At 51.2% G+C, this 18701-nt stretch overlaps 11 protein-coding genes across 11 annotated transcripts; 2 read left to right on the top strand and 9 right to left on the bottom strand.

Annotated features, from left to right (window-relative positions):
- Positions 1-389: 389 nt before the first annotated feature.
- On the bottom strand, positions 390-1568 carry ATNIH1004_001995 (uncharacterized protein; the record flags this gene model as incomplete). Its single annotated transcript, XM_033566690.1, has 3 exons — positions 390-692; positions 755-1042; positions 1254-1568. 3 exons carry the CDS (start codon positions 1566-1568, stop codon positions 390-392), a joined length of 906 nt encoding a protein of 301 aa, XP_033420689.1.
- A 484-nt stretch (positions 1569-2052) lies between these two features.
- On the bottom strand, positions 2053-2367 carry ATNIH1004_001994 (uncharacterized protein; the record flags this gene model as incomplete). Its single annotated transcript, XM_033566689.1, has 1 exon — positions 2053-2367. The coding sequence occupies one exon, from the start codon at positions 2365-2367 to the stop codon at positions 2053-2055; it is 315 nt and encodes a 104-aa protein (XP_033420688.1).
- Positions 2368-2827: 460 nt separating this feature from the next.
- Positions 2828-3256, top strand: ATNIH1004_001993 (uncharacterized protein; the record flags this gene model as incomplete). Its single annotated transcript, XM_033566688.1, has 1 exon — positions 2828-3256. One exon carries the CDS (start codon positions 2828-2830, stop codon positions 3254-3256), a length of 429 nt encoding a protein of 142 aa, XP_033420687.1.
- A 987-nt stretch (positions 3257-4243) lies between these two features.
- Positions 4244-5432, bottom strand: ATNIH1004_001992 (uncharacterized protein; the record flags this gene model as incomplete). Its single annotated transcript, XM_033566687.1, has 4 exons — positions 4244-4309; positions 4362-4470; positions 4684-4958; positions 5193-5432. 4 exons carry the CDS (start codon positions 5430-5432, stop codon positions 4244-4246), a joined length of 690 nt encoding a protein of 229 aa, XP_033420686.1.
- A 635-nt stretch (positions 5433-6067) lies between these two features.
- On the bottom strand, positions 6068-6630 carry ATNIH1004_001991 (uncharacterized protein; the record flags this gene model as incomplete). The annotated part of the gene is made up of 2 exons (XM_033566686.1): positions 6068-6408; positions 6528-6630. 2 exons carry the CDS (start codon positions 6628-6630, stop codon positions 6068-6070), a joined length of 444 nt encoding a protein of 147 aa, XP_033420685.1.
- Positions 6631-7004: 374 nt separating this feature from the next.
- Positions 7005-8645, bottom strand: ATNIH1004_001990 (uncharacterized protein; the record flags this gene model as incomplete). The annotated part of the gene is made up of 7 exons (XM_033566685.1): positions 7005-7138; positions 7459-7733; positions 7815-7889; positions 8045-8294; positions 8353-8382; positions 8438-8543; positions 8598-8645. 7 exons carry the CDS (start codon positions 8643-8645, stop codon positions 7005-7007), a joined length of 918 nt encoding a protein of 305 aa, XP_033420684.1.
- A 1504-nt stretch (positions 8646-10149) lies between these two features.
- On the bottom strand, positions 10150-10461 carry ATNIH1004_001989 (uncharacterized protein; the record flags this gene model as incomplete). Its single annotated transcript, XM_033566684.1, has 1 exon — positions 10150-10461. The coding sequence occupies one exon, from the start codon at positions 10459-10461 to the stop codon at positions 10150-10152; it is 312 nt and encodes a 103-aa protein (XP_033420683.1).
- A 48-nt stretch (positions 10462-10509) lies between these two features.
- Positions 10510-10985, top strand: ATNIH1004_001988 (uncharacterized protein; the record flags this gene model as incomplete). The annotated part of the gene is made up of 2 exons (XM_033566683.1): positions 10510-10668; positions 10758-10985. 2 exons carry the CDS (start codon positions 10510-10512, stop codon positions 10983-10985), a joined length of 387 nt encoding a protein of 128 aa, XP_033420682.1.
- A 1322-nt stretch (positions 10986-12307) lies between these two features.
- Positions 12308-12952, bottom strand: ATNIH1004_001987 (uncharacterized protein; the record flags this gene model as incomplete). Its single annotated transcript, XM_033566682.1, has 2 exons — positions 12308-12490; positions 12566-12952. The coding sequence occupies 2 exons, from the start codon at positions 12950-12952 to the stop codon at positions 12308-12310; spliced, it is 570 nt and encodes a 189-aa protein (XP_033420681.1).
- Positions 12953-13020: 68 nt separating this feature from the next.
- On the bottom strand, positions 13021-13374 carry ATNIH1004_001986 (uncharacterized protein; the record flags this gene model as incomplete). The annotated part of the gene is made up of 2 exons (XM_033566681.1): positions 13021-13254; positions 13333-13374. 2 exons carry the CDS (start codon positions 13372-13374, stop codon positions 13021-13023), a joined length of 276 nt encoding a protein of 91 aa, XP_033420680.1.
- Positions 13375-14825: 1451 nt separating this feature from the next.
- On the bottom strand, positions 14826-16162 carry ATNIH1004_001985 (uncharacterized protein; the record flags this gene model as incomplete). The annotated part of the gene is made up of 3 exons (XM_033566680.1): positions 14826-15350; positions 15474-15600; positions 15732-16162. The coding sequence occupies 3 exons, from the start codon at positions 16160-16162 to the stop codon at positions 14826-14828; spliced, it is 1083 nt and encodes a 360-aa protein (XP_033420679.1).
- Between the last annotated feature and the right edge of the window lie 2539 nt (positions 16163-18701).

Below are 18701 nucleotides of genomic sequence, written 5' to 3'. Positions count from 1 at the left end.
CGTAAACAGCCCAACGTGGAGAACCGCCGCAGCATGCTCGCCACTACCGGGATTGACTGACGGGTGGCACAAGACTGCGACTTTGGTTCCCGGATGTGACTCCTCTGGAGGACAGTCTGATAAGGGTGCTACGCTCATTCAGTTGCAAGTAGGTGAATTCCCTCCTGTCTCATCAGTGACGGCGATCCTGTCGCCATATTGATCAGTCATATTTGGAACCTTTGAGACAGAGTTTTCAGGCCAGCCGTGGCCCAGCCGTGGACTGCGCTGAACAGAGAGACCATCCTCATTGATCGGAGATGCAGAGGAAAGACCGCCCTGAATAGACCGCGAAGGATCCGAGGACAGGATTCAAGTAACCGGATAACCATCATCCATGATCCATGGCTTCAAAGCGAATACAAATAATCACGACAGTTAAGTTCCACAATACAGGAGCCGTTCGCACACGGCGTGACGTGGAAGGACATATCATATGGTGCGTTGCCCATCACACTTCTATCGTAATTGAGGTCAAAGTCATCAACCGACATTCGTAATCTCCTCACGCGGTAGTTTATGGTAACCTGAAAGAGAGGCGGACATTCGACGCTCGCGGGATATTGAGCGCGTCCACGACCAAGCTTGGAGGGAACTGAGGAATTCGAAATCGCAGTGAGAACCTTCGTAGATGTCTTCTGGAATACTTTGGGCTAAAGCTGTCCGTTTGCTGGACGTGGAACCTGAGAGGCAACATGTTCAGAAAATAGCCGACCGTGCCGATGAACTGCTGGTGTTTGCGATTCGCGTCGCTCATACCGATGCATAGATTTTCGACCTTGAGCAATCCGGCAAGGGAAGACCCGCAAAATGTTGCAAGGTAGAAATGAAACGGCGCCTCGGAGACTGCGACTCGCTTGTTTGATCCTGTCCGCGACTTCGATGCTAACATGCGCGTCGCTGTGTGCACCTTGAAATTATCTGTTGGCGCCCGGGTCTTCTCCTTTGGCGAGGAAGGACAGGCATCACTTCTGAGGTGGTGAAAGCTCACATTTCCAGTACTCTAGCCCTTTGCAAAGGTTCCATTCTCGATGTCGCGATTCAGCATCAGCGAATAGTCAACGTATTGCGCAACCTCGCGTGGTGGGCTCCCCTCACTTCAAATCATGGTGAATGTAGACCAGCTAGTCCGTCCATGACAATGTGATGGTATCCAAATATGACCGTGTGCTGGTCCTGTCCAACAGACACCACTGTAACGCGCATGACTTCACCTTGCTCCAGCCGCCATTGATGAGACGCAAGTTTGTCAAACTCCCTTGACACAGAGGCAGCGCCAGAAGCCGTGACATGCTCGAAGAAGGGTGGGTGGCATTTTCAAGACACCCTGAAGAAGGTCGCCACCGTTGGGATCCGAAAAGAAGGCAGTCCGTACGGACTCGTGCCGGGAGACGGCCTGTTCCAGGGCTCCTTTGAACTTCTCGAGCATAAAAGTTCCCTTTGAAGATTGTAAGATATGACGACGTTGTACTGGCTAGGTCCTTCATCCAATGGCCGGCGAACCAGATCTGCGATTGATGAGGAGACATCTTTCAACCTGTGTAAACCTTGGCTCTATGACACTTTGTCCCTGTTCAAATCCAGAGTCAGAAGGGCATAGGACACATGATGACTCTGAACTAATGATATCGAGCGATAAGTCTTGTACTGAGCTGTTGTGTTCCCGAGTTGGATGCAGTTGTCGCGAGGTCTGTGAAATCGATCTCGCGTCGGCAGGCTGGTCTTCCTCTTCTGCGGCACTAGAACTTTGAGAGCATCAGGCTGTGGATGGCTTTCGCACAACCCTGCGACAGTGCCTTGTAGTGCATCCATGGGAGCAATGTAGATATCGCTCTTTTGTAAACCATGTTCGAATATCCACAGCCAAAAGTGAGTCACAACCCAGGTCCAGAAGTGGGGTATGCACATCCAATGTTTGGGTGGAAGCCGGAGCATTGACTCGACCTTTCTTCGATAAACGCCCAGCAGCGTCCTTCATGCATTTTGTCTTGGCTCCGATTCTGAGGCTGATGCTCAGGGGAAGGATGAGGATGAATCCTCCTGTTTCACAGATTGCCCCTGTTTGGCTCGAGCGCCATAGGTAGTGAAGAAAAGCAGAGGATTTGAGGGCCACGAGGATTCACCATCCCGGTCAATCTGGCGGTCTATCATCCGCAGGCCAATGAATATCTCGGGATTCTCTTGGGACCCAGGTGTCTGTCCAGCAGCTACCACTTCACCAAAAGGCGATGTAAAATCGGACTCGCACAGAGGCGCATGTCCATCGTGCATCATGCGCTGAATCACCTTCCTGCCTTGCTTGGCAAAGTATCCAGCATCGACAACCATACCCAGGGCTAATATAGACCCCACCAGGCTCCTGCCTACGCTGTTGAATGAGACCGGTCATGAACAGCGCTGAAGCATGATATTCTGCCTGCTTTGAGTTCCGATAACAGAGACAAGGGGATGTCAATATCACGAAGAAGTTTAGTGTTGGTTCCGGGAACAATTCGTCGAGATACGTTGCTGTGTTGATTTTTGCACTGTGACAAGACCTCGCTCGTCTTCGATAGTATATTCAAACCCTTCGTCGGACAGAGCCAAGGGAGCATAGCAGACACCGACAATGGGTGGTAAAATCTCCTTGATTTTAAAGAAAGCCGACAGAACGGACTTTTTGTTTTGAAGTATCCATCTTCAAGAGCTTCACAGTAGCTCCCAGACGAGACATTTCTCGAGCCAAGCCTCGTGTACGCGCGGGTTTCTGCTGGCAAGAACAAATGTCCGTGCCCTGTTGCCATCATCCATGTCAGAATTGACAATCCAAGCGGTGTTGCATATCAATCATCCAGTAGGTTCCGCCTCGAGGAGAACATGGTTGTGGCCCCTAGGGACCCCACTCTGGCTCGCTATTGGAGTATTTGTCCAGTCCACCACCTTGGGGATGGCGACCGATGGACTGTTTGATGGGGGTCTCTGCCAAAGAAGTAACTTCCGGACCACGCGTGGGAAGAGTCGCCAACCCGGTACAAGCTTGAGCATAGGTATCTGCGATAAGCTGTCCAAGGTTTGCAAAAATGTATTAATGACGATAATTCCACAGTCCGGATCCGAGCTTCAGAACAGATACGCGAAGTATAGTCACCACTACGATCGTCGCAAAGAGGAAGATAAATCGACAAACACCGACACATCTCTCGGCAGCGCTCGCTCAATCATGCGCCGCGATGCATGAGGGTGGACTGCTATCCACCCTTTTTGAATCGGTGCACTTCGAAGTGATAAAATACACAGTGTGCTGAGCCTCGCGCGCTTGCCTGACAGCAGCCGCAAGTAACTCATCAGGCTCAAAAAGAAGTATAGGTCCAGATAGTGACTTCAACAGCAGGTTTGCTAAACTGAAGCTAGCAGTAGCTCGCAAAGCGTCTGGGCTAAGTCGTCTCCGTCAACTAGATTATGAACATTCTCAGGCCTTACTTGGACAACTGATGAGATATGCTCAGAAATGCCGACAACATTTCCCTTTCCATCGAATACCGACTTCCAAGCCAGAGATACATCCCGTGCAAAAGAAGGAAGGAATATCTGACCCTGGAACATGTACCGAGCTGGCCGGAAACCTGGCTCATTGCCGGGACAAGCACTGCTTTCGGGAGGATAAGCAGGACGAAGTTCCCGATGCCTGAATTGTATCGTTTATTTCGCCTGTGATCCCGAACCAGTCGTGGAATACGCAGCGCATCCGTCCCAGTGCAATCCGGGTTCATTTTGTCCAAAGTGTTTGCCCGTCCGTCAACGCCGGCACGAAAGACCATGTGAGGCGCAGGAAGACCTCAACTACAGTGGAAGGCGACATGTTTTCCACCGTCGACGACAAATCTAGAAATTGAGGTTGATATTGTCTCCCCTTTTGATCTCATCGCTCTTCCAACCGCCACACTTGTACTCTTGACATATGTCCAGCGGTCAGCCAAAGGACGTGCTTGACCTTTCCATATGGGCTTTTGAAGGCCAGGAGCCTTTTCGTGGAAGAGGCCTCTGAGAAGAATGGCTCGTCAAGCCCACCAGGGAGATGATTGAATGTTCCTTCGTGAGGCCCCTCAGGTCCAATTGGTCAATGTCTTCACTATTGGGCTGCAGTACCTGATGCAGCGAGAATTCTCTGAATACTATGGAGAAGGCGTGGATACTAGCAGTGTCTTGCCCCAAGGAACACCACAGTTCAGTAAGCGGCGCCAGGCCGGTCGAATTCATCGGCTCGAAGCATCACCACAGTATCATCCACCGCCTGTGTGACCTTAATACTGAGAGACCACTCCATTATCTGGATTTTATCGAACCATGAAAGATATGGTCGATTCCGAAAACCCGTAGAGCGGGAGCTGCGTCGGCCCTAACGGATGACATGTCCAGCCAAGCCCGGGCATCTTGGTCGTAATCTTGCCACCACTAAAGTCAACAACCACAAGTAACAACAACGACATCGGCATTCCTCCCGGTGACTTAACGAATACAAAAAGTAACCACTGGCTTTTAGCATTGCACGGCAACTTCGAAGAGGCTGGTGGATTCTTCGGTTGCATGGAGCGGATTGGCAGCGATTACCATGTCATACTTGTCACTGCCAATTCAGTAGCAACGACAGTGGCCGTGACCAATCACCTTGAAAACCAGGTTGCGGTGCTGGAGCTGAGAGCCGCCCACCGGGTCTGGTTGAGCAATTCTGGAGTCGCGCCGCTCAAGCAATAAGAAGCATACTTGTCATCAAGAGCCCAGCATTCGCTGGGTGACCACACCGGTGCCAGCACCAAGCCCAGGACCTCCATGGGGATGCTTGTGTGGCCAATACGCTTGACAATACAACAGATGTCTCTGTTCAGTGCAGACAGGATTCCATCAGTATGAGATAGAAGGCTCGAGGATGCCAGCCCCATCTCCTGGTGGCATGTCAAGAGGGTTCCACTTCTCCCTGCAGGATCGCTGGCAAGGCCTACCGAGTGAATGGATTGACTGAAGATCCACGATCCCCTGCAGACTTGTCGACCATTGCAGGATGTTTCCTCAGACATTTGGGACTGATTTGGCTGAACAATAGAGTAGCACAGAGCCCTTGCCATCAACAGCAATGCGGGCTAATCTCACGGTACAAGAGCTGGTGGTGAGGTATAAACCTTGCAGATTCGAGGATCAATCTCATCCAGTGTTTTTCGAAAATAGTATGGGCGATCATATCTTTTCCGCATCTCGCCAGCACCTCCCTCCTCCTCTGGCTGTGATAGAAGATACCAACGAATACCCAAAAGGGTCGCCTCCCACACCACGTGTGCGAACATGTTACGGTCACTTGAAGTGTCGGTTTGAGGGGCACTCTTCATGACCAAGCCCCTCGATTTGCACCATAGTGTTTCCATCTGATTGTAATAACGACACGTCGCCTTCTATTTCACCCTTGTCTACTGCAGTCACAAATGCGTCGATTTCGCATGAAAAATTCTTCAAAGCAAGGTTAGGATTAACAAGAGCTCGACGAATTTCTTTTGCGTGAAACGAAGTCCACATTCCCTTGCTGAACGGCGAGGCAAAGGCACACATCATAGCCTGGAATGATGCCTCTAGTATTAGCCGGGTGAAGTAGGGATCCGGAGATAATAATCGGCAGCCCAAGATGCAGAAGCAGTGGCTTGGTCCAGGGAGCGCCTGATCGAGGTTATGCTTCGAAAGGGTCCGGAATAGCTAATGCCAGCTTGTTCAAAATGAGTGGTACAGGATCAGCGACATCTACAGAAGTAGAAGGCGGTGCCGCTTTTCCCTTTGGGGTAACTGGTCATCACCATCACGGAGAGCTTCGCCAAGATAAAAGTGTTAGGGCGTGCAGTGCATAACTTGGTTAAAGTTGATCCGTCACTATGGCACGCATGGCAGGAAGCTTCGGCATCGAGTCTGGCATCCGACATTTTCGGAATTTTTGTCATGGAATCGTACTGTCGTGATGTATTCTATCCCATGACTATGTTCTTCCAAGATTAATGGCTCTATGACAACGAAATTATTGGATCTCGAGTAACGCAAGGCGGATTGGCTTGCAGCCGCAGAGCCAAGCAGCCGCTACCAGAGAAGAAAAAGTAAAAGGCAGCTGTAGCCAAACCTTGGCCTTCGTGCTTGTGTCCTGGGCCCAAATTCTCCCTCTCCGCGCAGAATATTCCTCCAACACATCCCGTTTGTTAATTCGCTGGTAGATCGCCGGCCCAATAGGGGTAATTGCGTACCACCAAGACGGTATCTTCGGGACACGCGAGAGACTCTCCCAGTATCTCTTCCTATGGTCCCAGGAGTATGCTGGTAATCCTTTGTCAGTTGCAAGGGTTGCTTTCCAAAAGCTTGGAGAAACTGCCCAAGGTCCAAACGTTCAGACATCAGTTCCCAGAGGGCAACCGGACGGTCGAGGCAGCCTTGAGATCATTTTGCCCTCTGTGAAGTAACGAGGTATAAAGAACACCTGAACTCACTTTGGGCTTCAACGTATCCAAGACTGGACCACGGAGAGCCGGATGAGGTCCGATCTCGGATACACGCACCGAGCTTTTTGGCCGTCACCACCGACCTCTCCATGCCTGAGAGAAGAGGACAGGTTTGACCATGTTATCGACCCAGTAAATATCGGCGAACCCTTTTGGATATCTTTTTTCAGTATTGCACTGTTCCCTCGTCACGCTTGAAATCCATACGTGCAGCCGCTCCTGGGTGTTCCGTAATTGATGTTGCATGCCTTCAAGGATTCTAGATATGCTGCACTACAGGGCACCATATGGGTGAGTGGTACGCCACATCAACCTGTAAATACCCTTTGCGAATATTTTCTTACGGTCTAGAAGTGCCTTGGTTTCGAGGATTGTATCGTAATCGCCCGATAACGTCGTGCTGGCGGGCCCATTGCTTGCTGCCACCACGATTTTCCCAGAAAAAAGATGGTTGAGAACACACCACTAAGCGTCGGGGAATGCAAGACCAACGGGCTGGGGCATGCCACCTGATTGAACCGGCTTAGTGTGCAACCCACGGTAATAGGCTATCTTCATGGCATCCTCTGCCGAAATGATATCAAGCGCATAGGCGGCCACTATTTCGCCGGATGAGTGGCCAACAACCGCATCGAGACCGATTCCACACGCACAAAGAAGATCGTAGACGGCTATTTCAATTGCCGTTGTTATCGGCTGACTTTACTGCTGGGATTAGAGAGGCGTGACGGGGTTTGTCTGCCAGAAGCTCTACCTGAAGGGACCACGAGGGGCCGTCACGAAGGTTTGTAGGAGCACGCTACACCGCTCGATAGACTTGCGGAAGATCGGAGACACACGTAGATGTCGTGCCCCATTTGAGCCCATTGTGCGCCTTGTCCTGTGAAAATGCCCATGATCCATTGGTTCGGGTGCATACCTCCGGAAAAAGGGATATGTTCGCTCCCTGTTGGGGCCTTTGCATTCCCAACAACCTTGTCTAAATCCCCGACAAGCTCCTCTCTGCTTAATGCAGGATGGGAGACCCTGGAAGGCAAGGCGGTTCTTTGGGCGAGGGTCCAGGCCCAATCACCCAGGTCCAATGCTTCGTTGTTTTCTGGACATAATGGGCCATTTGCTCGATGGAGCATAGGGAATCCTGAGTGTGTGCTGAGAATACGAATGGCCCGGCATGACGTCTTCTTATGCATCGACCTTTGCAGTAACCGACTTGTTTTGCGATTGGTGGAAACGTGGCTTCCTCAATGATGGCATGAGCGTTGGTCCCTCCAAAACCGAAGGAATTCACGCTCGCCCTCAACGGACAGCCAGGGGCAACGGATGGCTAACGGCATAGTGCTTGTTGGAACACTGAGATGGTCAGAATGGAGCGATATTTGATTGAGATTGTCAAAGATGTTTGGCGTGATGGTCCTATTCTTGATGCACAGAATAGCTTTCATCACGCCCGCGAGACCCGCACAACCCTCCAGGTGGCCGATTAGGGTCTTGATACTCCCACATACAGTTTGTCCTCTGGGCTAAACACGACGCTCTTTGGGTAGAATGTCTGCTGGATTGCCTGTGCCTCTACGGGATCTCCAGCCTGTGTTCCAGTCCCATGGCATTCGAAATATTGGCATCGGTCCCGAACCGGATCCCAGCCCACAGCGTTCATAGGTTGGCGGATTAACGTCGCCTTGGGCCTCCGAATACCCAAGGTAATTCCTGGATCGGCCGTCAGAGGCTGACCGCGGTCTGCCGAATGATGCACCCCTACATCGTCGCCATCTTCAGCGCCTGATCCAGGGTCTTGATCACGACGGCAGCGCACCTTCTGCCTCGGGCGTACCCGTCAGCATCCCTATCCCACATGCGACATCTTGATGTTGGAGACAGCATGTGTAGGTTTGGAGGACTGATGTAGGTCTCAGGGTCGAGCAAGAGGCTGACGCCACCTACAATTGTTGCCGTGCAATCGCCGTTGCGGAGGCTTTGACCGCTTGGTGCAATGCCACCAGTGAGCTGAACATGCAGTATTGATAGTCATTGATGGCCCCTCTCAGGTCGAAGAAGTACGAGACACGGTTTGAGAGAATACTCGGCGATGTGCCTGCTGTACGCCATCGGGCTGATTGTGTCCAAATCCTTGAGCTTTGAATGTCATGATAGTCCGAAGTCATTGCGCCAACAAAGACCGATGTGGGACGAGCTGCGCATCTGTTTCACGTATATCCTGCAGCTTCGAGCGCTCTCGTATGTCGTCTCGAGTAAGAGCCGTTGTTGATCCATTGCCTCTGCCTCAGCCGCACTGATGTTGAAGAAGGCAGCACTCGCGATGAACACGGTCGTCCAGTACGTAGGACTTATTCGACATCTGTAGCCATGATGCCCCCATGCTGATGGTGAAAGCCGGAGAGGTTTAATCGTTCGTGTCTAGATCCCCTCCCCGACATCCTTAGGGCTGGATAATAGCTCCCAAAAGCGAGAAGGCGACGCTACATCGTTTGAAAATCGGCAGGCAGTCCCGACAACAGCAATTGGCGTCTTCATGGCAGCGAGATGGACTCTACATCAACAAAATAAAATTTATTTCCAGCAAGGGTATTGAACAATAACGGCGGCCTCAGTAACAGGAATGTCCGAATGACTACAGCAAGATAAGGTGATGTATATACATGTAACCTTCGAGTCCCTATCCCTTATTACGGAATTCAGCCCCATTGAACAGCAAATTGTTACTCCACTGCGCTTGACAAGCCGATCCATTGTGTACTCTGAGTCTACTAACCATAACAGTCTTGGGTGCGTGGCGCCCAACGTCCCTTTGGTAAATTTTTCTTGTTCCCCACCTCATTTCAGCTCAAACAAGCGGTAGCGATTTCCTGTCGCCACAGGAAACTTGTTCTCTATTCAGCTCCTTCGATCGGCGTATCAGACCAATCTCCCACTAGTCTCTTCCAGTCGGGGCATCGGCCATTTCGGGATGCCACATCGTGTAGATGACCAATACCCGGCGGCAGGATAGATCACGCCGATCAGGTCTACTGTTTGGCATGTACGAGAAAACTCTTGGTCTAGAATTATCACATGCTCCTTTGCAATATTGCAATAGATTGCATGCTGCGCGTTGTGTTCTGCCATTCATACGTCTACTTAATTTGTCTCAGTGGGTCAAATGGACCGCCCCACAAATAAAACTATGGTGCACTCAATTGCTCTCGTCCTTGAACCCTTGCAGATAGAATGTGGACCCCAGCCAGCCATCAGTCAGCTAATGCATATCAGATTGGGTCTTCAAGAAACACAGTTACATCTAACTAACTGACCCCTGCGCAAACCTCCAGGTTGCTCCTCGGTTACGCGGACAGACGTGGGCACCGCATGCATCAGGGCTCGTGTATTGCTTGCGTCATGCGGCCGCTATCACAAACGCACAGTGAGGGCGCGATGGCCCCAAGAAGGTGATGAATATCTTACATGACCTGACCAGAACAACCAGGGTAGTATTCTTTGAGCTCCCCTTATCTTTGTTCTCCGAACCCATACCAGAAGCCAGTAACCAGAGTTCTGAAAGATGGAAATCTCCAGGAAAACCAGCAAATACAGCTGCCAAAGCCCTTCCACGTGCTCAATCAAGCCCTGAACCTTCTAACAGGGAACCACGCAAATGGTGGCAGCACGGGCCCCGATGTTTGCCGCCATGATGGCCGGAGCCAACCACGACGTTCACGCACAGTACAAGTTCCTCTGCATCCACCAGCGAGGTCATCATCCCGGCGTTGGGTCCGGTATCCCGAAAAGCCGGCCAGCCCATGCACTGGAAAAGCCATCTGACGCGCTTCGGACCCCCTTTCGAGCTTGAGCTACCACCACGGAATCGTTGTTGCGGTTCGTTTTTGAGCCCCTCGGTGGTCCTTAACGGGAACGCAGGAGGACCCATTCAACACCCAGGCTATCAGGGTTTCCTGTTCTCAAGGACCTAAAGGCCATGGTTCCGCGGCTTGACCGGAGTGGTTTGATCATTTTTACCAACGCACCGGTCATTTCCGACGAGGAGGCTCAACGTCCCCACGATGGAAATCTTCCAATCCCCGTCTTCAAGACTCAGAACAAACTGGCGGCCGATTTGGAACCATCCGGGATATTGGTTCTTGAAAACCTAAGCATCTACCCCTTCGGATGAAGTCGATCGCGACCGGGACGCCGAAAGAAAAGCTCATGTTTACGCAAATCAAGGCGCCGCCGACAAGGAGGGTAAAGTCGCCACGCCACTGGCAACCCGAGGAGTTTATAGCTGAGCGGGCTCCAACCCTCATCGGCCACTTTCTTCGTGTGATTTGTCAACCCATCCGAGTCGCGGATCAAAGTTCACTGTATGGAACGCCAGCTGACCTGGCCTCCATCGAAGGGGATTGGACTTTGAACGGGCGACGGAACGATCCAGAGACACTGGATGGACTGTAGGCGCTCAGGAGCTGTGGGCAGCCATTGCCCGTCACGGAGGGTCTGTCCACCGCCGACTGTTTTACGAGCCTGGTACCTCACCACAGGAGCAGTTTCCCCTCATCATCACATTGTTGTCCCCGAAAAAGTCTTCGCCTTCCCGAGCCACAGATCTATTTCCTGCATTTGGGAGGAACGACAAAGCCATATCGCGGGAGGGACTGGCTACCTTTCTTTGAGCGCAGAGGGTGGGGAGGCTTTGGCTAAAAAGCTATCCATCGGATCTGGCCGCGTACTAGTAAGTCTTTGTATCCGTGAATTAATGAATGAATGATACTGATCTCCATCCGCAGTCCGGATGTGGACCTGGGCACCGCAAATCATCTACAAGCGTGGGATCTCATTCTCCTATAAGGGAAAGAAACCGTACATGAGTGTCTACCTCCATACTTTCGAGGCCTTCAGTGCTGCAGGAGGGAAGCATGTGCCATGAGGGACGTAATTATTAAGAGCAGCTTTACGTGGATCCATTTATGTGGACCCATTAAATGTTATATAATTTTGTTTCGGTTACTCGTAGCTGCGAATTATGTCCTTACTCCCGTATAGAGGCATTAAAAATCCAACGAGATTATGAAAGAGGTAGAAATAAGAAAAACCAAGCAATCTGTTCTTTCTTAAACCATTAAAAATCTTGATTTTGCTCTTGTCGCTAATTTCTATTTCTTTGTCCGTATAAGCACCGGTAGGTCTTGTTGCCACGCCAGTCCATAAAAAGACGACAAGGTCAACTTTCAGCGCTACTTATCGCCAAGGATCTACAAGCTATTTTTGGGAACTTCCAAAACTAATGCAATTATTCGTGTACTTTACTCGCCCAATCTGTAAAACAAAGAGTGCTTCCAAAACCGCAGGACGAAATAAATAGTATGTATTCACTTGCTCTAGATACTGCAATTGTGTGAGACCTTCCTAAACAACAATCAAGGTGCAACCGCTATCGCAGAACCGGGTAAATGCAATCAGGAGGTAGGCAGATACCCAGGGTAAGGACTGGAAGAAGCCATCTGCTCGAGAACCCTCATCCATACCCCCCAAAAGCAAGGTCGAGTAATCCGGACGCCCAAGTAGCGCCCGTCCAGAATGTGCTGTTCCCCCCCCGAGCTCATACAGCTGCCGATAGAACCCTCCGCGGGATTTCCCGCCGAAACGAACATGGTAACAGGGGTGGGCTTGCAAACTTGACGATCTCAGGCTTGTGCGTAGAGCATGTTCCCGGCATGGAGAGACGCCTCGAGCTTCATACATGTATGCCTCGGCCTCTCCGAACTCGGACCCACCGACTAGCTTTTGATGTTGTGGTAGCCAGGAGCCCAGTGGGTATCCAGGCGCCAGATGAATGGTTCCTCGGGGACACCATACGGGCGCTCCGTGTCAACGTTGACCAGGTTCACGTCGTTGGGGAGACCGGTGTCGTTGATGAGCGCGGCCCAGTATTGGTGATACTGCCATTTGAGAAGATGTGACTTTTGTTCGCTTAGCGGGAAGCCGCAGACTGTCTAAGAGGGCGGAATGGCGACCAGAGCTAGCTTGCCCTATACGAGCGTTGTAGTCCCGTCGGCACCGCGCACGGTGACTTCGACGCCATCCTCAGAGCGCTGGAATGGACTCGGGAGTCGTTTCCAAGAGGACGTCGCCGGTGAGCTTTTTGCCGGCGCCTTTGTACAGAGCAGCGATACCTTCGGATGGGACGGACGTAGCCCGTTCAAGGCGGCGGGCGTGGGGACCCCGATATATTGGATGACGTAGAGGGTGATCATGTCCAAGACATCGCCGGAAGTGGAGAGAAGATGGCATACACGGCATCCTCGAGATGGTAATTTCTTTACGAAGTCCGCGAAAGGACTGATGAGATCCTTCTGGCACCGGTTCTGGGATTCGATAGACACCGTCGTCCAGGAAGCCAAACTGAGATGGCATCGACCCATTTCGCGAATGCTTCCCCTGTCCTGGAGCTGGCCTGCCGGGTATTCTGTCCTTTGCCCCGTGTTGAGGTTTAGGTAACTCCTCGTGCGCGGGGAGTTAGGCCGGCGCCCATATGGGCACTTGAAGCCGCTCGAGATAGTTGCGAGTCACGGTCGTTGAAGAATCCTTCCACACCAAAGTTAAGAGGCGTATTGTTCAGTGTAGGGTTTCGCCGTGACCGCCCAGATAGTTGCGTTAGTTCTTCAACAACGGCGACGGTTTTGCCTTGGATCCCTTGAGACGAATCGCGGTATATGTCCCCGAGCTGCCACCGCCAAGAATGATTACATCGCGGGAGATGGTGTCAGTGGGCGACAATCGCATTTGCCAGACTGAGACAGACGACGCTGGAAAGACCAAGGAAGCTCGCAATTTTGGCTGCCATCTTGAGATTGGGAGAAAAAGTTGAACAGGCTGTGAATACAGCCCAATGCGCAAACACTGCCGGTTTAAAAAGCAACAGACGACCAATCAACGCCCGCCATCTTGAGTTTGAAGCTTAACCCGAAATTGTTCCGCCGACTTTGACTTTTGCTTGATTGAGATCCCCGGCCCGCAAGGCTTTGGCGTCTTGGGAACCCAGGGGAGCAGCGCCGGTCTCCACGGCTAGTCACTAGCTCTTCGGATCACATTTGCAGAAAGAGCCTTTGCCACTGGAGTTTCACCGTGAGCATCTTACGCCAATGCTTTGAGACCGCATGCCGTAGCGCATTGCCCGTCTTCATCATCCATATTGAAAACTACTTCGAGCTGAAAATGGAGTGCGTTGATCAATGTTCAGTGGATGGAGATACTGTACATGGAGATTCCCACTTTCTGGTTGCAGTATCGTATTTGGATTATGTAAAAAAATACAGTTCTAGATTCTACGATAATATACGACGTGCATATAGCTAGCGGCTGGCTAGAGTTTATGGCCAGATGACCTGCGTGTCGATAGGATCATGCAACGCAACGCCGGCCAAGGTGCTTGAGATATGCTTACATTCACGCTCCTTCAGTCAGTCTTCCAGTCTCTTCCATCGTGCCGTTTTCATTAGTTCAGCAGGGCTTCTGCAGTTTATTAGCTTGCATATCGGACCTGATCATACGATGCATACATACGTCGTGATTGAACCTGAGCTACTCCGTAGCTGAAATGCAAGGATATGGATCGTTGCCTGGTGAGGTCGGTCGGATTCAGCCGGCCACGTACATCACATTGCATCTGGGCATACATGGATTCCGGCCTGATAATTTTGATGGTCGCCCCTCTCATGTAATCAACAGTGTTACATTGCGTATGAGGGCCCACGAGCTGTGAGGTTCGTGACGGTCTGCTCATGTTGACCTGAGCCAGCCCTCGTCCATGCTAGCAGTCTGCAGTTCGAACTATCAGAATCGGGGTGTGGTGGTAGATGCCCTTCAATCCACTTGCCTTGCAAAAAGATACTATGTCTCCCCTTTCAACGTTTTGCACTGGGATATACCCACCAGATATAAGTTAAGATTAAGAAGTAGAGAACTGCGAAAATCAATAATTAAGAAAGAAAGGCCATGCTTGAGGATTCCATTTCAGGGGCCCTTTGTAGATTGGGAAGTAATCTTAAGAACAGCTATGATATTCTGATACAGGAGACACCGGAGACACAACGCAGAGGCGATGCTATTTTACTAGTGATGAAAAGACTGGCTAAACAAACGGTAAGACCGTCTTGACCATCAACCTTTCTCCCCGACTTCAGCGTGTCACTGAAGTAAATTGATCTTCAACGGCTTCGTACTCCAGACATTGAAGACTAACGCCTTTTCCCACTTTTCCGATCCCAGGAGCGAGTTCCCAATCAAACTCCCAGATCAGCCGAGTTTGAAACAGACGCATCTCCAATCGGGCGAGAGGCGAGCAATGCAGCTCGAGGACTGTAGCTGAACGCCTGATAATGGCGGCGATCGTCGAGTATAATGTGGGATCCCCGAGCCATCGTTCAGGGATGAAACTGTGTGGATCGACAAAGTTCCGGCTGCAGCGATTGATGCAGAAGTGCGCGATGCCGACTTGTGTGCCACCAGGGATCCAAATGTCCGTCGATGATAAAATCGCCACCCCGAGGGGACACGGCGCGGAAAGACCGCGGGACTGGAGGGAAGATCCGGCGCTGCCTCGTCTGCATCGCGTTCAGATACTTCAGCTGATCTCACGCTGATCGAGTTGATGTTCCAACGCTGTTGAAGGTGCTTCGAATTTCGCTGATCACTTTGCGCTTGGCGTTTACGTTCTGTGTCAGGGAAGCATAGTGTTGCACTGAGAGCCGTGGCCGTTTTTCCTGCCGGCGATGATGAGGGTGGAGCAATTCCTGCCAATCTCGCACGCTCGAGCCCATTCTGTGGATCGAACAGACTGGCCGTCAGGTCCCTGCAGTGGATCTTCGGTCCATTCGACGCTGCCCTTTGTCAGCGGGTGTACTGGGTGGGTTACGAATTTGTCGCGCAGGGACTTGGACGAACCACATCAGATGTGGAATATCCATGATAGTACCTCACGGCGTCATGGCGCGGAGTTTCATCACCTCGAGAATCATTTCCACCCAGGGTGGTGGTAGTGCGAGTTCTCGAGGGGTAACCGTAGGTCTCGCTGAATGTAAGTTTCCCGATCAGGGTCAAATGTCGCGGGTACTAGGGCAATTCACTGGTCAGCTGCGGGCTTTTTTGTTCAGTGAGTTTCGAGACTTACGTTAAACCAAGCCGTCATTTCAGGTGTCTTACCTGCCGCTACCTCCACTTGCAGTCTCTACCAATAGATTGATGTTTCGTTGAATCACTGGCTCCTGCTCTCTCAGCGCAGCATCCGAGAAGCCCTTGGCGAGCAGACGGCGGTAAAAGCGATGAAGGTCACCGTCTACCGTCACGATTGAATGAGGCGCAGTCGGGCCCTTGTAGAGGGGTCCTTGTCCATCCTCGCTTCCTGGCGCGCGCCGTAAAATGTCATCCCATGCACGACTGGGAGTGAAGAGCACCTCGTCTGGAGCAATCCGCAACACTGGTCCGTATGTTTCGTGTGTGCCTGCGTGAAAGGGCTGGAAACGATGTCTCCTGGTGCATAGGTACGAGTGCCACAGACGTGTCACTGCCGCCAGTTTCGGTCCGGGATACTTTGCGAGCGGATGGAGCGTGAGCCGGTAGATGCCGACGAGCATGCAGTACCGGGCAGACTGCTAGCTTGAATTATGCCTTTTATCGGAATTCGACACACTGGCCACCACCGTAACCCCCATCAACAAGACCGCTGTCAGCGGCCCCTGCTGAGTGATAGACCGTCCGCACGCCGCCCGTAGATTGTGGTGTAATTATCTTTGGTAATTGTTTTGCTTTTTGTAGTTCTAGGCTAATGGGTGACGTAAATCCATAATCAAAGGAATTTGGAGAATAAGAGAGCGCCTTTAAGGGTGCCGCATTCCGCTTCACCAATTTTGCATGTGAAGTAGCCAAAACGCAGGAATGCACGAATAAAATGCAGGTACGGATCGATGCCCTGGCCTGGCTGGCCGCCGCACATGCAGCAAAACGTCCCCGCTTACACCATAACTTCATCTTTGAAGTCCTCCTATCATCCCATTTATCTACCTTTCGTTCCGGCGGTATCACCGCGAGCGCTGAGTCCACCCTCACAGCGTTCTTCAGAGCACCGACCAATCGCCGCCCCGCAACCGTCACCGAACTCAGTTCTCGGCCATCACAAAATCTGCCCCCTGGTTTTACGCGGAGATGTGGAGGAGGCAAGTGATGCCGGCTACTACCATTCCTTTACTGTATTTTCTAGACACAGACCGACTTTCTCCGCCTGAACAGGGACCAAGTGTCGATCTCAGTCGCCACATACCCCTCAAACTCGTCATCAGTTCAAAAACCTGTTACATCAGCAAATACAGTGTGGAAGTGAGATCGATGAAATCTGCAAAGATGGATATGACATGTTTGAATTATATGGTTCGTACAGCAAACCCCGGAGAACGAAAAATCTCACTGGATCAGCTTTAGTAGGTGGCAGAGTCGGGGATGATGTTTGAGAGTGGCAGCGATCACGAGATATCTGAGGCGAAAGATATCATACTTCAACAGCTCGTGCTTCACTCACACCACCGACGCGAGGGAAGAAAAGTCGTACCGTCCGAATCCTGACAAAAGACTCATGGATTGGACCCCGAACTTTCAAGGGCAAGCAGTGGGTTTGTCTTGCCAGCGGAAAAATGGGCCTAGAAACTATGGTTTTTACCCAGCCCAGTGCACCACCTCCGTGAGTCTCGATCGAAAAGGTTTACATGAAGCATCGGCGGACTTCAATTGGGTCACGGAAGCCTCCTGCAGTCCATCCTGAAGCCAATTGTTGATGTGTTGGAAAAGCATCTGGCAGTGGTTTTGTGCGTGTAGAGACTTCTGCTAAAAGCAGAGGCTGAGATATACATGGAGGGTCGCCTTTGGCACCCTCGCGCATTTTACGGAGAAAGTATACCACATACGAGGATGTGGTGATCGAAGAGGGAGTTTCCCGGCGGACATATGGCATTCTTTGACATGCTGGTCACTAGTAAACAAATGCGCCGGGTCAGGACCACGATCGAACCAACACCTAGCAGGGTTATGACGCTTTGCCCCTCGCTATCATGCTGCTCGGGCCAACACCGGGCTAAGCGGATGGCAGGAAGACCTGAGCGACTTCATGATTTTCCGGCACGGTCCTTGATTCGCGTGTGGAAACGGTGAATTTGAGCTATCCTGCACGAGCATGGCGTTCCGCAAAAATCTCCGGCATCGATGTCTCCGCTGGATGACCTGATCCCCTCAGCGGCCATCCAGGATCACTACGAGAAGCCACTTGATAGGGCCGGATGGACGAATTCATAATGGCAAGTTCCCCAATTTCCTGAACATACGTTTTCATCCATAGCTTGGTCACCACCGACAACCAGCGCATGACTGATTTAACTCCATGGCCTTTGTTTCAGGCATTTCAAATCTGGACCCCGTTCACTTGACTGCGTGTTTGCCCCGCATGTTCATGGTTGCCAGGAGCCGGTGACTGCGATCCATGAGGATCTCAGTGACATACATACATTGAAAATATGAAGAAGCGTAACGGAGAACCGTGTACCATCACCCCAATCATATTTCCACGCTGGAGGAGTTTGGCGTTCCTAAGGGTTGGAAGCAGGTTCTCATGAAACACTTTCCCTTACATGACAACCCGAACATTGGGGAGGTGGTGTATGGATTTGCGATTCGTTTTGAGAGAGAGCCTAAAAACGACGAAATTACATCGTTAATTTCATTGCTATAAGTATTATCTCTGTTATTAGTAGTAGTGATAGTAGTAGTATAGGTATTGTAGGGGTTACGCGCTTGTAAGGGTGATTGATCAAACGCGCGCGTATAAGACGCCTATCTCCCTCAGTTGCCAATAATTACAGCTTTCCTAAGATTGTTCTCAAATGAGTCGCCGTTCCGCCTAACAGGCCCAAGGGCGCCTTAGCTTCGTGGAGTATCTTGTTGCCTCGTTGACTGGAAGTCCCGTTGTCTAGTTGAAGCTACTGTTGACTCGACTTCGCGAACCACTTTTGTTATCTCGTTGAGACGTCATCTAAAACAAGGCTACCTGTCCTTGACTCCGTCAGACCGTCTCAGCTGTCCTGGTCACAGCACGAACCACAATTTGTTTCTCACTTTGTACCAACAAAAATT

This window comes from Aspergillus tanneri (genome assembly GCF_003426965.1).
Source record: "Aspergillus tanneri strain NIH1004 chromosome Unknown AapTan_11_pilon_pilon_pilon, whole genome shotgun sequence".
Taxonomy (NCBI): Eukaryota; Fungi; Ascomycota; class Eurotiomycetes; order Eurotiales; family Aspergillaceae; genus Aspergillus; species Aspergillus tanneri.
The sequence above is the reverse complement of the archived record's forward strand: the minus strand, read 5'-3'. Positions and strand labels throughout refer to the sequence as shown.